This window comes from Micropterus dolomieu, linkage group LG16, assembly GCF_021292245.1.
Source record: "Micropterus dolomieu isolate WLL.071019.BEF.003 ecotype Adirondacks linkage group LG16, ASM2129224v1, whole genome shotgun sequence".
Taxonomy (NCBI): Eukaryota; Metazoa; Chordata; class Actinopteri; order Centrarchiformes; family Centrarchidae; genus Micropterus; species Micropterus dolomieu.
In genome coordinates this window covers 18,728,625-18,748,372 of record NC_060165.1, presented here as the reverse complement: position 1 = coordinate 18,748,372, position 19,748 = coordinate 18,728,625, and the positions used below count along the sequence as shown (strand labels likewise).

At 39.3% G+C, this 19,748-nt stretch overlaps 2 protein-coding genes across 2 annotated transcripts; both read left to right on the top strand.

Annotated features, from left to right (window-relative positions):
• The first annotated feature begins 6,747 nt into the window (after window positions 1–6,747).
• Window positions 6,748–7,218, top strand: myf6 (myogenic factor 6). Its single transcript, XM_046072667.1, has one exon. It carries the CDS (start codon window positions 6,748–6,750, stop codon window positions 7,216–7,218), a length of 471 nt encoding a protein of 156 aa, XP_045928623.1.
• A 431-nt stretch (window positions 7,219–7,649) lies between these two features.
• myf5 (myogenic factor 5) lies at window positions 7,650–14,402 on the top strand. The gene is made up of 4 exons (XM_046072090.1): window positions 7,650–7,722; window positions 12,435–12,889; window positions 13,805–13,877; window positions 14,206–14,402. The coding sequence occupies exons 1-4, from the start codon at window positions 7,704–7,706 to the stop codon at window positions 14,400–14,402; spliced, it is 744 nt and encodes a 247-aa protein (XP_045928046.1). The 5' UTR covers window positions 7,650–7,703.
• The last annotated feature ends 5,346 nt before the right edge of the window (window positions 14,403–19,748 follow it).

The following is a 19,748-nucleotide window of genomic DNA, read 5'->3' as shown; positions in this document are numbered from 1 at the left end:
TTTATCAATACATTGGGGTAAGCGGGGCACTGACCACTGACACAAAATATTATTAAAAGGATTTGGTGAATGTGATTCATTCACACATACTTGGATACTAAATAATATTAATGGATTTTGCCTTTTCTGTTATGATACCACGTGTGAAGTTGAATCCGATTGTCAAAAATAAAAAATAGAATAAAAAAGAGAGAAGAAAGAACTATTTAGTGACCTTTCTGAGAAAAGGATACGATCAAAATAGCTGGAATAAATCTACAGCACACTGTTGTATGTCTGCGCCTCATCAATTATTCATCTAAGAAAAAAATCTTTGCGTCTCAGAGTGACACTACTGACTGCCTCTGCTGGGATCGCGTCCTACTTTAAAGTTATTGAGGTGTTGCCAAAGTGCAGAAAGCTTATATTTTTAAACAGCTTTTTTTTTTCTTTCTTCTCTCATGAATTTCATGTGTTGGAAGCAGAGATGCAGGGAGATGTGGGAGGATAAACACACCTGAATTTATTTTACCCAACTGTTTATTTTCTTTTTGGAGATCTTGTTCTTTAAAAATCATAGTACACCATTGTAAGAAGAACGTAAAAGGAGGTAGGACTGTATAATGAATATATAAACATAAATTAAGGAATTTTAAATTTTTTTTAGAGAAATGTTGAAATATATACTTATTTGCTTTCTAACAGCTACGTGACAAGGTACCACTGTAGGCCTATGGCAAATACTGTATGTTGTGACCGCCAGAAGCCGGGTAGCCAAGATACGCAAAAATACTGGAAAAGGGGAGAGACAGCTAGCTTGGATCTGTCTAAAGGTAAAAATGCCTACCAGGCACTCTAAATGTTCCTAATTATATTAGTATGATATTACATTTGACTAAGCCAGGCTATACCACTGCTTTCAGACTTCATTCTGAAATGAGCAGATGCTGCTAGCTATTTAACACCAACTCCAGTTTTTGTATGTTGTTTTATTAAACAAACATATAATGTGTAATATATAACGTGTTATATATGTAACTATATAGCGTTTTAATTTGTGAGCTTTGTGAGCTTGCGAGGTACTGGTAGACAGAGCCGATGCAGCTGTTTCTCCATTTCCAATCTTTGTGATAAGCTAAGTTAACCGTCTCCTGACTACAGTTTCATATTTAATGGACAAAGGTGAGAATGGTATTAATCTTCTCATCCAACTCACAGCTGTTTATCCCAAAATGTCAAACTTAAAAGTAAGACTGATTTTTTGCTTGACGTTTCAGAATTTTTTAAAAGCTGACAGCTCATACACATACACTGTACTAGTGTAGATTCAGTGTTCAGATTGCCGAGCTGTTGACTTCGAGCCTCATTGGATTCTAGACAGATTTACATTTCCTGCAGTCCATCCTGACTCCACCTTCTGCCTGTGAGGCCAGATCCTCCAGTATGAGTTTCTATCCAGGCTATCCCATGATTCTCCCTGACAGCTGAGGCGTCAACCCCTTGACACTCACGGGAATTTATGGTCCGGTTTAGGATGCTCAGTAGCAACTACGTTGGGGACAGAATACACAATTGGGGCACAGTAGGGACACGGCTCCATTCATCTAAAAAAAGTGAACAATTCATTTCAGCTCAGTGATTGAGGCCAATTATAGTCAGCCTTAATATTAATATATGTTAAATTTATAAACCATTAGTAGCAGTTAATCCAATATATTTCTCATCATAATTAATTTATCATCATTTGTCATTTTTCCTTTTCTCTGTCCGTATTTGTTTGGATGAAAATAAGAAAGTGTCAGTGACAGGGAATGCAGCACTGGTTTTGTTTTTATTTTAACTATTAGATGCAAAATCTATCTTACCTGACAAACACACTCACAAACCGACACCTTCAACTTGAGATAACTTAATGCACCACATTCATATACCCACACACACACACACACACACACACACACACACACACACTCTCTCTCTCTCTCTCTCTCTCTCTCTCTCTCTCTCTCTCTCTCTCTCTCTCTATGTCATACATCATTTCTGCTGCATGACATGTGCACAAAGAGCAAACCAATAATAGGAGCTTTATTGTTGTTAAGTGACTGCCCTGACAATACCTCGCTTCTGAATAAAAAAAACTGGAAATCTCATGCATTTGTAATATTTGATGCTATACACATATCTTGAAAAGTGTGCTTACTATTTTAACACCACTGACAACAGAATTCAAGAATTTTACTAAAGCACATTCAGCATTTTTAGAAGGTTTCTATGGACGTGATAAATTATACATAATATTGCAGGGTCTCTGGCGTAACTGCAGTATGAGCTGCACTATATTCTGAAAATGAAATACTATATACCTATATTCTGTCCTGCTGCTTTAGCAAGAAGGAAATTCCTTGTGGACATGAACATATTGAACACATAACATTATCTGACATTTTTATGTATATAGGTGTCATTTGCTGGTCTTTATAATCAATTAATATAACACTGCGCTGATTCAGTCTGTATTCGTAGTTCATGACAATTTCATCTTTTTCTGCTCTGAACAAAAAGTTGAAGAAATTCCAAGCAAAAGCAGAAATACAATGGGCCACATTTTGTCACAGCAGGAAATGCACACGTGTAATTAATAATATTAATTAATATATACCCCTGCAGGGTAGGGGCTCGCAGAGTTCAGGACTTTGACACTGGAGACCGGGGTTTGTTTCCTGCATCTCGCCTCCCATTGGGTTTGGACTACTAAAACACTAAAATGGTTAAGATTGGGGAAATATTGACTTGTTATTGGAGAGGAAAACTGATATCTTTATCTTTAAAGTCAGTGTTGACCTAAATGGAACAGAGCCATCATTAATATTATTAGTTACACTTGTGCTTAACCTGCAATGACAAGTCAAAATGTTTATACCGAGCACGCTGATTGAAGAGAATCTCAGTGATGAAAAAAAGAATAGCCTTTGTACAGCAAACATTGGGCCTCATTCACAAACAGTGCAAAAGCTCTAGCTTACAATAGAACATATGAGAATGTCCATATTGAAAAGTTTAGCTTTTCTTTGCTGTAATGTATAATATGATGAACGTTTTTCTGGCTCCACTTCGGACACTTTTGTTTCAATTTCTTCAGCTGGAAAATTCTTTAGGTTTTTTACTTTAGGGGTCATGCTTCTCTGTTTCAACAACTTTCACAACACTTTCTCCATGATACACCTCTAGGCAAATGTATTTCCTTACATAGAGAAATGGGGGCGTGGCAGTATGCTGATTGCAAATAGTGGGTATGCGCCTGTCAATTTAGAATAATTCTGATTCACATACATAGGCACAGTGGAAAGAACAAAACGGGTCTTGAATCCAACGGTAATTTTGTGTGCGTAAGAACATTTCTAATCACATATTAGTGAATGAGGCGCATCGTGACTTGCACAGGTGGAACTGATAACATTAATCAGGGTTATACTCAATAGGGAAGGTACGTCATGCAGTGTTGCATGTTGGGATGGTGGCACATGCTCTGTTTAACTTTAAGCCAGTTGCGATGGTGATTACTTTTGGGTGTTTTTTGGCTAAAAAGTTTGGTGGAATTGAATGCCACTACCATATGTACACAATATTCTCTTCTGTTGCGTTGCTTCTACACGGCACAGTCCCAGAATAATGCACATGTATATATCTGCAACGCTGTTCTTCAATCCCATATTTATATATTTCCACATTTATTTATGTTGACTGTATGTTTGTCTACGTGTAGCACCTTATCACCACAGCAAATTCCTCGTATGTGTAAAACACTACTTGGCAATAAAGCTCCTTCTGATTTTCGATTTCTGATTTACCAAGAAACAGTATGTGAACAAACTACACTGAATAAAATTATAAACGCAACACTTTTGGTTTTGCCCCCATTCATCATGAGCTAAACTCAAAGATCTAAGACTTTCTCTATGTGCACAAAAGGTCTCCTTAGCCGAGATAATCCATCCACCTCACAGGTCTGGCATAACAAGATTGCCGTTTTTTTTCACTTGGCTGTTCTTAACAACACACTGTTTATGTATACCATGTTGACTGGCAATAGTATTTCAGAAACCCTGACAAATGATGAAAAGCACCAGTGATTCTCAGCCTTCCACAACAATGTAACAGAACCCTGGAGTGTTGGGGGAGGGACATCTATAGGGTAAAAGTAAAACCCCCAGCAGAATTGTAGGCATACAAAAATAGGAATCCCGCACATTCCCGCCTGTGAAGTTTCCAATTGTAGACCTTTCAAGGTTGCAGCAAAAATGCCACGGGCTATCTAACACCTCCTCACAGGCTTTTATCTATTTTATGAATCTGAGATGAATGAGCCACGATTCTATTTATAACATCCCATGCATGCATTTCTCCAAGCTGTTTTGACGCTGCACATTCCAATCTATCTATGTTAGGATTTTCTGCAAGTTACAATTGGCCATACCATTCCCACTGGCTAAAACAGGCGCAACACATCTGAAGTGTGTATAGGATTATATGGCTCCTGTATACAGAAGATTATAACAGTGGGCATGATTGTTTAAAGCCTTTACTACCTTAACTAAAATAATGGGCAATTAACTGACTTTTCTGGGGCCACTTGGGGGCAGTGGAAGCAATCTGAAAACACAACACTGACATATTAACACTTTTTAATTTGATATGGCAAGCTTGTTAGCAAACAGTTGCTCTTTTACACATTAAGTAGATACTGAACAGCATTAACATTCATTTGGAGTCGTGTTTGTGTCCATCTGATGAATGTAAATCCAGTTTTTACTCTGTCTCTGTTTTGCACCCAGCTCCTGGGGGGACATTCCTCCCTCCTCATTCCTCAAAGAAGCTAAAACACTCTGGAGGGAGTTGCAAAGTCGGGTAATAATTTCCTGTGTATTCGTTACCACGAGTGACATTGTTAATACAGTGGGGTGTTATACAGTGGTATTACAGTGGTATTTGATACACTTCTGATTTTGCAGGTTTTCCGACTTACAAAGCATGTAGAGGTCATGTCCTGCCTATAGTCGACTGATATTCGAATCGTGTTTTTTTGTGTGCGTGGCGATTGCGAGCGGGGGGGAATACACAGAGTAGCTCGCTTTAATCTTGAGAAGCTGCAGAGCTGCAGTCTCTTTTCATTCAACTTACACTGTAAATTTCCAGCTAAACTAAGGATCTCTCTCTCTCTCTCTCTCTCTCTCTCTCTCTCTCTCTCTCTCTCTCTCTCTCTCTCTCTCGCCTGTCCTTCACTGGTCTTGTGCAGAGTTTTACGTGCATTACTGCTTCCGACAACTGCATGCACATCGGTGTTCCTCGCGGGTCTATTTCAAGTAGCTGGCTATTTAAAATTGATAAATAAAATATTCTCTATGTGGTTCATCAATGGTGATAAATTATCCGAAAGTCCCGCGAGGTTTGGTACAACACCAGTGAGGCTGGGGCTCTGTCTCTTCAGCAAGTGTTCCTGCCACTGCACACATGCACGCTACGCCTACACATGCGCACTGACGCCCCAGGGTTAGGGTTACAATTGTGGATTTATTCACGCACTTCAAAAACATTTATTGAAAGTTTTATTTTTTTTATATATTTATTTACAGCATTAAACGTTGAAATGTATGTTGTAATAGGCTGTATATTAACTTATTGGGAGAAAACTGGTAGTTCTATGTAAAATCAAACGTTGAGCACCCCCATATAGACAAAATGGCGTGATCCTTGTTTCGCTGCAAAGCTTAGACTGTGAGATTGGCAGTTGAATCAGGCTATGCTCATTAATGCGTCAAATCTTTCGGGGTCAGCCCTAACAGACATACTGATTGTAGTTGCTTTACATACCACTCTCTAACAAGGCATATGATGTTTTTATACATTGTAAGTAGTGCTTTATTACTTGTTAATAAACAGTATCAATGTGTTATAGATAAGGGCCTCCCTGTGCTGCATAAAATTGCTTTGTCCTTCAGCTAGCTTTCTGGATATGACCTTCAGGGCATCTGAGTCAAAATGCAAATGTATTAACAATTGATTTATGATTGTAACTGCAGGCTTACTTTGTTAAAAAGCAAGAAATACTTTTATAACTTTTATAAACAACCCTCTGATATCTATAACGACTGATGACCTTGTAAGTAAAGATCTAACAGTTTATGTTGCAGAAGGATATCAGACACAACTTGGCAATAAAGGTTGTTCTTTGAAGTTAAACACTAATAAAGCTATTAGTTGCAACATCTTAACCTCTTATAAAGTGTTTGTTATGAAAGTGGCACTGATAACTCCATATCCATTAACATTCCGTTTTTGCCATGTTAACTGTGGAACAACAGTATTATGTCTTTCACTTTCTCATTGGCAGCCTGGGAAATGTCTTCCCATTTTGTCCAAATGCAGATATTTAAAACACCTGTCATGAAACCCAAGGTGACATTTCAATAACTTCTGGAGGCCTTAATGTATATTTGTTTCCTACACAAAGTCAGTAGGTTGTAGAGAGCCATTGAAAAAAGATGCTTGATGCAGTGTGACAGCCAAAGTGTTGGGTAGAGTTTCACATTCTATATATAAGCCTGGTGACTTGTGTCCCTGTTGCTCTGTTTAAATGCCAGAGTGATCCCACTGTCAAAACAGAGAGAGGGGAGCAACAATATGATGGACCTTTTTGAGACCAACCCTTATCTTTTCAATGATTTGCGCTATTTGGAAGAAGGGGATCATGGACCGCTTCAGCATTTGGACATGGCGGGGGTGTCTCCCCTCTACGGCAATGACAGCCCGCTGTCCCCGGGCCAGGATAATGTTCCGTCCGAGACCGGGGGCGAGAGCAGCGGGGAGGAGCACGTCTTTGCGCCGCCGGGTCTCCGTGCGCACTGTGACGGCCAGTGCCTCATGTGGGCCTGCAAGATATGCAAGAGAAAGTCTGCGCCGACGGACAGACGCAAGGCCGCCACGCTCAGGGAGAGAAGGAGGCTCAAGAAGATCAACGAGGCCTTTGACGCGCTGAAGAGGAAGACCGTGGCCAACCCCAACCAGAGGCTACCCAAGGTGGAGATTTTACGCAGCGCCATCAGCTACATTGAGAAGTTACAGGACCTGCTGCAGACGCTGGATGAGCAGGAGAAAACGCAAAACGGATCATCCCACAACCTTAAAGTTAAAGAACACAGTGTAAGCATTGGATACCACCACTCAGAAAAGAAATCCTCATAGTAGTAGTAGTGATATTCCTTAGGAGTCTTTCAGGTGCCTGTGACTTCATGATGTGCTTTAATTATCCCCATTGTATCAGTAATATCCTTTGTGTCTGTGGTGCTTTTAATGACATTAGGATGTGTTTACTGCATGTTTATATAGCTGGTATTTTGATTGCCGTTGGGACTAACAGTGTGAAACTCAATAATTATGTCACTGATATTAATGTGTACATTTATGTATTTTTCTTAGTAGACTATTTATTTGTTTTCAATGTCTGTTATGGGCCTGTTTTCTGGATTAACCTACAAGTACTTTCATTGGGGCAATTGTAATTTTGATCAGATATACTTATGTTTATCCATGTGGTTTAATATTAACTGAAAAAAACTTGTATGGATAACATGTGATGATGTGTGTTTCTATAGGTGGCCAGTCATGAGTACCACTGGAAAAAGTCCTCAGAGACCTGGCCGACCTCTGCTGACCATTCCAACACAGCAATGATAAACCACAGAGAAGGTACATCTGTCAAACTGCACTCACAATCACAAAAGTAAATAAATCAAATGAAACCAACAGTCAAGCAGTGTAGTAAGTCATGTTCCGTTTTTTTCAGAAACCAGTGAGTCCTCTGCGTCTTCCAGCCTCCTGTGTCTGTCATCCATCGTGAACAGCATCACCAACGACGACAAAATCAACTTCAGAGAGGACGCCTCAGAAAACTGAAAGATTAGTGAAGACCTGGACTAGAAAAATTTAATTTCCACTGTTTATCTCTAAATTATTTCCACTGTGTTCAGCCATTCTGGCTTCTGTTTGTTAGTCTTTCATTTGTACAGCAGGAGCAACAGATTTGTACATATTTTATAATAATGTGATGTGTAGATTTATTTATTTTATATTCACAACCAAACTCTTTAAGGAAGCTGATATTTTATTTAAATGTTTGTACATAACTGACCAAGAAAATAAATTGCTCCCTCTGCTAAATTCTAAACCGCTGTATTCCTCAGTCTTTAAGGGCATGCTGGAAAGGTAAGTGCGTGACAAACAGAGGCAATACAAGCATCAGACCACATATACTGTATTATCTTTAAGTTAAGCTGTTTAACCACTGAAGGGTCCAAAACCACAATAGTCGTGAAACTAATACATGTGTAAATTTGCACCTCTGGTATAAATGGTGGTAAAATCTTTTTAGCAAATAAAGCCGAGTTTTAGGTCACTCTACCTCTTACTACATCTCTGTGTTTAACACAGAAAGACAAACCCCCCCACTGCCAGTTCAAGATCTACCAGTTCCCCCAGCATTCACAGCTATTAGAAGTCCCTAAAATCTGTTTACACTGCCCTAAAATAGTTCGCTGCCAGGCTGCTTCTCTTTGTTCCAACCGGCCTCCAGCAGGACTGATCCCACAACATGTAACTCGAGTCCCCTCCAACCACAGCGTGCCTGTCCTCTGCTCTCCTATCATATGGTGGGGACATGGAAACTTGGGCAGCAGACTTGAGTGCAAAGCCCCTTGGGATAATGACGTTATCTGAGCCATTATGCCTTAATTCATCATCACTTGCTTCGTCATCACATGGCAAAGCGTTTACATGCAAGCTATTAAAACGTGTGACATAGTGCTAACGGCATGGAAATCCATTGAGTCTTGTTTGTCGCGTATTGACATGAGATGGGGGGCGTTTGTTGATGATGTTGGGGTGTGCTGCTCTCCCTCAGATCTCTGTGGATGGCACAAAGCCTTGGTTGACCTTTGCGCCTCTGCCTCATCTCTCAGGCCTGTAGACACACACACACATGTCCATGCAGTGTTGCACGTGTGTCAGGTTTATCAAAAGCTAAAGACCTCAGTGTTACATCCAGCAAGGGGAAAACAAAGCCATTTGAAACACATGAATGCAGCTTTAGCAACGTATGAAAGTAAGGTACATTTACTCAAGTTCTGTACTACTACCTTAAAGTACTACTTTTTGCTACTTTTACTACCTTTGCTTTCCTCCAAAATCAAAGAACCAGAGGGGAGAACCATACTTAAGTTTGAAGGTCATACTCTTTTCTGCATTATTAGTGTCTAAGAAGTGTGTTGAGTGACCGGTTAAAGATGGCAAGATGCTCTACAGAATGGTTTAGAAGGTACTTTGTGCCCACAGCTGTGGAATGTTTAAGTGACATATGATACCTGCTTGTTTCCTGAGATATAAAAGATGTTTTTTGACATAATTTAGCAGGTTTAATAGGTAGCATCGGTACAATATTTTCATTTTTAAAGTCTCATTTCACTTTTCTTGCCTGTTTTATTGGTCATGTTTTTAAAAAAAAGTGCAATTTTGAATGCAAGTGTCATGGATTTTTTTCATATATTTGTATTTGTACATTTTTAGTAAGAAAATAATCTGAATACTTCCACCACTGAGCTGAAAAACATACAGTACAATCCAGTGCTCTTTATTTCTCTTTTCAACAGAACTATTCACATCTTACCAAATATCCTGTTTTCTGTATAAACCAGACAGAAACATGATATCCCTAAGCAGTAATGTGATTTTAATGGACTCCTGCTCACTCACTCAGTCTGATAGCAGTGTTACTTCACTACATTCTGCAGCTCCATGGGTATCTGCTAATTTAATGTCTGTTTGGCAATGACTGCATTTGACCAAAATTGTAGACCTAGTATCAGCAATAACAATCTGTAGAAAAATAAAGGCTTGGTTCAATGTGGGTACTTATTACCTTCTAAAATCTATATATTTAGTTGACATACTGTATACCTGCATTTTGTACTAATGGAAGACTTGTATTTGCTGTAAAAACGCTCTACCCAGCTGTGTTTTGAACCTTACTGTCTGCTCCATCAGACTGCATGCGTGCACTCCTCACAAAGAAACAGCACCCGACTTTCTCTAGTCTGACTTTACAGGATTTCGGTGTTACTGATGACACCATATAATTCTCATTTGGCTGTGAAAGCAGTGTTTTAAAAGTCAAAGCTGATGTAAGGAGAGCTGGTATAAGCCTGGAGGCTGAATGTTCTGATTTATCCAGACTCTCCTTGAATATCCTGTTAGGAAAAGAATTCACTGCATCATGGGCTGGCAGTGAGTGCACCTCTTTCTGTTCACTGCCAAACAAATGGTGTTGCCACTCAAAATGTTTTTTGTTTTTTGTTTCATTAATTCTTGTGTGGAATGTAACATGGACTTGGACTTTGTTGGGGTGTGGGGTGTATCTTTGTTTTTATTCAACTTTTTAGTTATATATATATATATATATATATATATATATATTAATGTTAATGTTGTTGCAGAGAGAGTAGAATTAAATATGGCCTTTAATTTCGCCTAAAGAAGCTTTATAAAGGTATCTATATTGCAGGAAAGTAAGTGATAAATTGCCTGTCTGTCGGGGGGCTTGTGTTGCACCAAACAAGCAGCATATTAAGTCAAAGCATGAGGCAGTTTAGAAGAAATAAGGTTTTCAGACGTGAGGAAGATGGACATAAGACATCACCTCCTGCCCTTCACTTAACTCTGTCTCTGACCCTTGAGAACAACAACAAAAAAAAGACAACTCAGAGAGTTCCCAAGAGACCAGCCGAGCGCACGGATCACATCACGGGCCTGTGCGCAACGACTGCGCCAATATAAGCTCCGTGTATTCTCAGTAACACCATGTGCTGCGCCAATCTAACTCCAGCTTCAATTAGCTCTCGATTGTTACCAGGTTTTCTCATAGTCGACGTTGTTCTCAGCCTGAACAGCCTTTGATCTTCTCAGCAGCCACAAGCGCAGGCGAGCCGATGTCTTCTTCAGCTGTGCCTAATCCAAACTCCGACGGCAATTCAGAGGCAGCAGTTACTGGTGTTTTCTTAGGTGCGCACAGTTCCCAGAGAAGGGGGCACGCCAAACGTTTTGACACATTGTGAGAAATATCCGCATTGTATCCTTGTGAGCTGTCAACAACATTATTACCTAAACATGTCAGGGTCGAACTGCAAAAGCCCCTTTCACTATGATAATATCTGTCCCCTGAAAGAGAACAATTCTGCAAATAGAAAGACAACCTGACTCCAGTGCAGACGATGCTATGATTTTTATTTTGTAGAAAATTAAGGCAGAATCTCTCTACTAACATGAAGATATTTGCATTTGAAAAAAGTCTAACTGTCTAAACCGCCTTAGTTTGATTTACTCTGTAAAGTAACATAACATAAGTAGCATAAGTAATATTTCTGCACTATAAACAACTTTGCATTCCTCATTAAAGCCCCTTAAACCCCCAGTTCTCCACTTGAATGAAACCTACTGCACCATAATGACCATTTGTTGTGTGCTGAATTGAAGTTCTTCACTTGCGTCAATAACTTTTAATGGTTAAAATTTGGTCCTTGGAGGCAAAATGGTGCAAGGAATTGGGCAGTGGTGTCAATTGTGTAATTACTGTTTTAATGAGCTTTGGCAAACAGGGATGGTCTCATTCACAGCACCTTCAGTGATGAGCTCAGGGTGTTTAGAGGGGGCTTACCACTGTAATGTGAATTCACAGGGCTTGAAATGTTACACCTTCCCTTGCAGCTGGGCTGCATCTGCAACGCTGTTGTCTCCACCGTAAAAATTGGCCTGCATACTCCTACAAGTGGTCACCCTCTTTTTCTGCACAGTTTGACTAAACAAAACGCACTCTCTTTAATATTTATGTCTTCATAGTTAAGTGTCACTTTCATTGTCAGCTATGACATGATGCCTGGAGGCCGGTTACAGATATATCAGGCACAATGAAGGACTTATAAACAGGTCATGTGGTGGTTCAAGCTGCAAATGTTCACCCACACTCCTGAAACATTCCCAAGTGTTGTATTCATCATGGCCTTGCAGGAGAAAGGCTCTTGGAAGGAGACATTGGTGATGAGTAGGAAAACACCAGTAAGTGCAGATGTGGGAAACTCTGCAGGGTACTGGGGGGTGAGAGACAGTGGGTTGGGATGGGGCAGGGAGGGAGCTGAGCTAACCCCAGCCTGCCTTCTGGCTGGGCCAATGGGCCATGGTAATTAGATCTGGCCAATGTGGGCCCTGGGCTCTGGCCTGGGGGCATATAAGGGGGGCCCTGGGCAACAGACCCCTCATATCACTCAGAGGTCTCCTCTCTCTCACCCCACTCCTCTACCCTCCTTTCTACCATTGCGCCCATCTTTCCATCCATTCAGACTCCTTTCTTCAACAAGCTATGGACGTCTTCTCACCATCCCAGGTCTACTACGACAGAGCGTGTGCTTCGTCTCCAGATAGCCTGGAGTTTGGACCCGGTGTGGAGCTTGATGGTTCTGAGGAGGACGAGCATGTCAGGGTTCCCGGGGCACCTCACCAGCCGGGACACTGTCTCCAGTGGGCCTGCAAGGCCTGCAAGCGCAAGTCCAACTTTGTGGACCGCAGACGGGCTGCCACCATGCGTGAGCGCCGGCGGCTGAAGAAGGTCAACCACGCGTTCGAGGCTTTGAGACGTTGCACCTCGGCCAACCCCAGCCAACGTCTGCCAAAGGTGGAGATCCTGCGCAACGCCATCCATTACATTGAGAGTCTGCAGGACCTGCTACGAGAGCAGGTGGAAAACTACTACTGCCTACCTGGAGAGAGCAGCTCTGAGCCTGGTAGCCCACTGTCCAGCTGCTCTGACGGCATGGTAAGACCTCTGATCCATGTTCAGCCTCTTCATGCAAACATCTGGTTGCTCTAAAACTAATACAATGTCAGGCAGAGAAGTAACGACAACTGCATGCAAGACAGGACTTCATCTTGTAGAAACATCACCCGAAAAGGCCTTTGTTGTTGCCATATCTCATTACCATGTAGAGTATTTCATTTCAAAATAGAGCTTGGATTTCCAGTTTAGAAACCTATTAATCAAATAAGCTCATCTTGCCCCAAGACCTCAATTACCATGCTTCTCCATGCATGTCATACTCTTCCATTATTCTTTAATACAAATATCTATTCTGTAGTCTGACATGTATCTCTGTCCTCTTTGTGTGAAGCTTGTTATTACAAGTCACGATGAATTCATTGTTCTGAACAACAGTCTGAATGTGACAGGGTATCAGCTAATACAAAAGTACTTATAATGCTGGGTGGAATAATGGCTTTCCCACCACTGGACACTTTATAGCCTTAATAAACCAAACTAAATCCACCTTACTGAAGTCTGGCAGGAAAAACTGGGGGCTTTTCTGCATTCCATCCTGACTGCATGTTCTGCACCGCTGCCAGGATTTTCTGCAGATTTACTTGGAGAAAGTGTCATCTTGCACAAACTGGTGTTGCTTCCACTGATACAATCGATTCGCCACGCTCAGAGCTGGGCAGGGGAAGGGAGCGTACACTGCCACTTTGGCTTTAAGGTGGATGTGAAATAAAGAAGCCCATAACTTTTGGAATTCACGATTTATTAGCCTGTCCAGAATATCATGAAGGGCACTGGTTGTTTTTGCACTCTTCCTGCTTCTTTCTATCCCCTACAAATTTAACATAACACATCATTTCTGTTTGCTGCTTTTGTGCAAGAATTCAAGGGTAAATTTGATTTTTCATTTCTTTGCAGGCTGACAGCAACAGTCCAGTGTGGCAACATCTGAATGCAAACTACAGCAACAGATATTCATATGCGAAGAATGGTAAGACCTTTTGACAGGAACAGCAGCCTGATAAGAATATGACATAACTTTGTGCCAACATAGTGCTCTAAAAACCTAATAACTGAATAGTAGATTATATTAAAAGTATTGTAATGTGTGTATTTTATTTTTGCCTCAGGGAGTCATATAGTACCAGGATTTAAGTATATCATTAAATAAATAAAACCCCATACAAAACTGATAAAAGATTTATGTTTTAAAAAAGTTATTTTTATTAAAGATGGATGTCACATTTGAAATTGTGTTAAGTGCAGTTATCCCTGTATTAAAATCCTGACTGATCTGGACTCTGTCTTTGTCTTATCAGAGAGTGTGGGCGATAAGACAGCTGGAGCCTCTAGTCTGGAGTGTCTCTCCAGCATCGTTGATCGCTTGTCCTCGGTGGAGTCCAGCTGCGGACCGGTGGCTCTGAGAGACATGGCCACCTTCTCCCCTGGCAGCTCCGACTCGCAGCCCTGCACGCCGGAGAGCCCCGGATGCAGGCCCGTCTACCACGTCCTGTGAAGGAAACTTCGCTTTGACGTGGCTATATTGCCACAGTCAGGCGCCCAGCTTTCACCAAACACCAGCTGCATTTGCAACAAGAAGAGATAAGAACTAGTTTTGTGCAATTTTAAAAGAGTCTGAATTTGAGGACCTGTGGCAAGTAGCTTTTTTGTACATGAGATTGTAAATATGTAATGTAATTGCCCATTTATTCTATACATGCTATTATACTCAATGAGACATATTTAATTATGAGAGTACATGTAATGTTGCATAATTCCAACATGAAATGGTATTTAAGCAGTTTTCATTCTTACTTTCCATGTTGAATTTCATGAACATTAAATCTTTTCACTGTTTTGTGTAAAAATTTTGTATTTGTTGTTGTGAAGCTCTTCTTCTTCTGTTTCTTTATGACCGTGTGTTCAGATATCTCATTAATCATCAAATTAACATAGGAGGTAAAATAAGCTAAAATACTGAAAAATGAACTAAAATAATAACTAAGAATTTTGTAGTTCTCTCCTTAAACACCTTAAACATGAACGTCACCTATTAAAAAACCAAGATGACACCAAGAACGAGTGACTAGCTCACACTAATGTTGCATATTTACAAGATATTTTTTGAAGGAACGACACATTCCATTTAAAGAAAATGTGAATAATTTCCATTTAATCCAGCAACTAAATTAATAATTTAAGATAGCAGATTCTTATACGTTTGCATGATAATTACTTGGATGAGCTTTTTATCAAGTGACAAGACTATCTCGTGCAGGGCTTGTCCAGGATAGTCTAGACCAGTGGTTGTCAAAGTGTGATCCAGGGACTCAGTTTGGGTGTCCTTGACGTGAAAAGGTTTGAAAACCACTGGTCTAGACTGTCTCCAGCTAACAAGGTGTGGAGATCACATTTGAAACTGATGGAGGTCAGCTGATACCATTAATCATTTGACACTGCTGTAATCACTCATGAGCCTCCTGCATATGAGTCATTATCAGTGTAAAAGGGAATTTTGTCCTTCCATAATATCTGCTCTTCTGCATCATAGCAAGGATTCAAACAAAATAAATAAATAATAGGAAATGAGAATATTGCAGTTTAAAAATAAAAACACACTTTGACCACACTTTAGTATCTTTTTATATGCCTGGGAGTGCATTTAGGGGGAGGCAGCAGTGTGAGTACCTGTCATCATTAACACCCTTGATACCATCAACACCGGAGTTGAGAACAAATGGCCTCTAATTGTACTTATTGTGTGTGTTTGTGTGGGTGGGTGGGCGCTTACACATATTTCATACTGCATCATGTCTTTGATCATGCTGTAGGTAAGTAGTTTCAATTATTTTTAAATTTACATTGGTATATATAGGCAATCTATTTTTTAAATCACAATACATTCAATGAAAATCTAGATTTCCTTTGTGACTATTGTTCTTGTGATTATTCCCATCTCCCTGAAGCATATTTCCATCTTCTTCTACTTGGTCTAATGTGCTCAGCCATTGTGAAATTACTAGTAAAATACTATCGTGTATTTTTATATCCGATTATTTTATTAACTGTTTCTATCTATAACAAATATATCCATCATATATAAAATATCATATATATAGCTCACACACATTTAAGCTCATATGTTTTGTATGTAACCTTAACTAAAGCTGCTAAATAAATGTAATGCTTAAAAAGTAAAATATTTCTCTCTATTAAATATACTTACTTTCCACTACTGCTAGTCAGGTACAAATGGTCAAGTTGTTAATGAAGCTTCACTTGGAAATGAGGAAGCCGGTGAGACATTAGCCAGTTGCAAATTAGTCTAATATTAAATCACTCACAAAAACAACATAAAATACAGATTTAATTTGTCCATGTATATATCCCTCCATCTTCCTTATTCTACCACTGGAGAGATGCCTATAGGCAAATACTAGAAGTTCCTTAGTGGTTCAGTCTCTGTGCTACAATACTGCAAAACATTGTGGACATTCCTGAAGCGGCTTGTATTTCACTAAATTCCACGGCTGCGTACGAGACTCCAAATGTCACTGATGTCATTTTCCATGGCTACGCTTTGGTTGTGATGCATGAATCGCTCATTTACTGAGCCTGGATTGTCAACACAAAGCATACTTCCAGTAGCATGAAATCAGGGAAAATTTAAAGATAGGAGAAGAGAAGCGTTTGATCTGATTTTCATTCATTTATTTGAGTTTGGATCTTGACATAGTTTTGACACTATTAATAAACTCTGGAAGAGCGTGACTCAAATGTAAGCACAGTCATGACTGTAGTACTCAGTGAGACCACAAGAGAGAGGTGTTTCTTTTATTTCCTACATTAACATGTGACTCGTCATATTTAGCTTCTTCTGACTGGATTTCAATGATTGATATAAATGGGCAGGTTTAAACCCCAGGGAAGTATTTATAGTCTCTATGTAATTATCCTAACCTTATGTCTCTTCAAGGTAGTTCACACATTTTCTCATACTTGAGGGGAATACTGATTTTATTGAATGTTGAACTTGGGTGTTTGAAGAATTAAATCTGCCCTCTGGCAGAATCTGTGATGCTGTCTGAGTAACAAACTGCAAAGATGATAGGTTTTCTTTCTTTTCATAACTATTAGTATTGCTCAATCATACATTATGTTTCAAGAATTTTAGATTTGTTCAGCTGATATCTTGATGACATAACAGCTTTGAGTGCTGGTTTAAGGAATTTAGAGCATTTAATCACCACAACGCCTGGAATGTAGGTAATTATTTATTTGGCTCCTTGTTGTGCTGTATGCATTTAGCCAACAGGGTTAGAGTGCAGCAAATGTCTTGCTCAATGGACCGCTCAACTGTCGTGGAAATGAAACATTTGACATTGGGACAGTCGTGTAGTTCCCAATTTTGATAGGAAAAAACCCTTCTATGTATGTAAATAATTTACATACAATTTGCAATGACAGATATTGGGAGTTCTCAAGATTTTGGTTTCACAACTTATTTTTTAACCGCAGTGAAAGCCTTGTAGTTGTACTAGCAATGAAATATTGTCCTTTCCAAGATTGATAACCCCGCTACAAAAATCTCCAATATGAGCTGCGAGGGGTTATTTTTGAAATTCAAATTTAGGGGTTAAGTGTCTTGCTCAGGGACGGACGCAATGGTGAATGTGTCGCAGCAGAAATCAAAGCCAGGTCTCCCACACCAAAGAGGTGTGTCTTGTCCACTTCCCCATCACCACCCACAAATAAATTGATCATTCATGCATCTTATTTATGTATTCAAGTATGCCACAGAAGCTACAAACATTTCCACATACATCAGTGTCCTAAAGGGATCTCACAAACACACACACACACACACACACACACAGGAAAACCCACACATAATGACATGTTTAAGAGAGTTCTTTCACAAACTCTGACATACAGAAACACACACACACAGAACGTGAATACATTCTCCATTGCATAAGCATACTGTATATAGGATGGGACACATTTTATTTATTTATCTACTTTCCTTTAAATCACTTTTTCCTTTCTGCCTCTCCTCCAGGGCGTTTTTGGATTGAATTATCTAAATGCTGAGGCATTGAGATGTTTATGGCTCATTTAATTGAGTAAATATTTTATTTGGGCAAATAATTTATTTATTTTTCCCTTAAAAATAATGTATGCGCAGGAAACTTTTGGTTTGTTTATATATTAAAATGTTATAAAACTATTGGCCACAAAGAAAAATAAATAGTCAATCAAAAAATATGCATCCATCTTCCATCTATTACTTCAACCTTTGATCTATCTGGTCTGGCTCAAATCTGACCAGCTAACATGAACTCTGATTATGGATCAGACAGCTATACATTGAAGACATGACAACATGGGCCCAGTTGTTCAGAAGTAATCTGATCGGATTGGATCAAAACTTGAAAATGGGTTGTTCAAAAAGAAAAAAGCATTCTGAAATCTGATTAGATCAGCTACTCAGATCTTGTTTATTTTTTATCTGGATCAAATGTTCAGTATGTGTTGCTCCAAACCATTAGTAGGATTGGAATACCTATGATGCATAAAAGTATTCATATATATATATATATATATATATATTGCACTTAATTTGTTCACAGCTACAGATTAAGTAGACATTACCTATTAAGCTACCTTTCAGTACAGTAAAGTTTTAAAAAAGGACATTAATTGCAATAACACAATCATCACAGGTGTACCAGTCAAAAATAGTTTCTAACAATTGAATCCCTAATTGCACATCCAGTCAGTCCCTCATTCTGAGATCTGCCTGGTCTCTGCACAAATGAAGAAGGTTCTTTATTTTGTTAACTATTGGACAATTAGCCTTTTCATGATATAAAACAATTATTCAAAATATCCACAATGTATTTGTGAATAATGTATATTTGTTTGTTTTTATTTATTTGTTGTGGGTCAGATGAGGCATCTGACTATTACAGAAATTGAAAATGGAAGGAAGCGTTTGTATTGTTTTATTCTGCTGTTTTCTGTCTCTTAAAAGAGAAGTGACCCCACAAGTGATGTAAAGTGACTCCATGCTGGTTACTCTACCTGCTGTTCTTTATATAGCTAACAGTCTACATTGTGATATGTAGTCCCAATTAGAGCACTGCTAATCCGGATTTGGTAATCTTGAAAAGTTATGTGTGTGTGTGTGTATATATATATATATCAAACCTAAACCACTGATTATCATTATTGTTGTTGTGTGATCCTAAGGTGTTACATTCAAGCTCTCTTTGCTCCTGATTAACACCCACGGACACAGGCGTGGGATTTATCACCTGCATTAATGTCACCTGCACTGTCGAGAATTGTCACCTCAGGCTTTGGTCATTTGCTGTAGAATTGGTTATTTGGCAGAGAATAGCTCCAACAGGGATTTTACTGCCCGAAACATCGTGTACAACACGTTGCAGGTGAAGAAACAGCACTGCTTTGTGCTTCTACTTTCACCGTTTGAGTCTCTTTATTAGTTAGTGTTGGCTCTTTCTGTTGAGCTAACAAAAGGCCATTGACTTTCTGTTCCCGGGATAAAAAACCTTCATGTGCTTTCAGAGGGTCATTTCTGTAGGTTTAATCATTCCCCCCTCAGAAGCTGCACTTAGATTACTGAAAGACAATCAGTGACATTGTTTTTTCTGTAAAATTAATAACTTCTGTATCTAGGTCTTCATTTATGCAACAAGCTACTGTGTTTTTGCAGAAACAGAATATGTTTAGTAATTACTTGACCAAGGGGTAGCTATATGTTTTATCAACCTGATTGGAGTTTTCATTCTACAGTTAAAACTTACACAATGAGTATTTTATGAGAATATTCCAG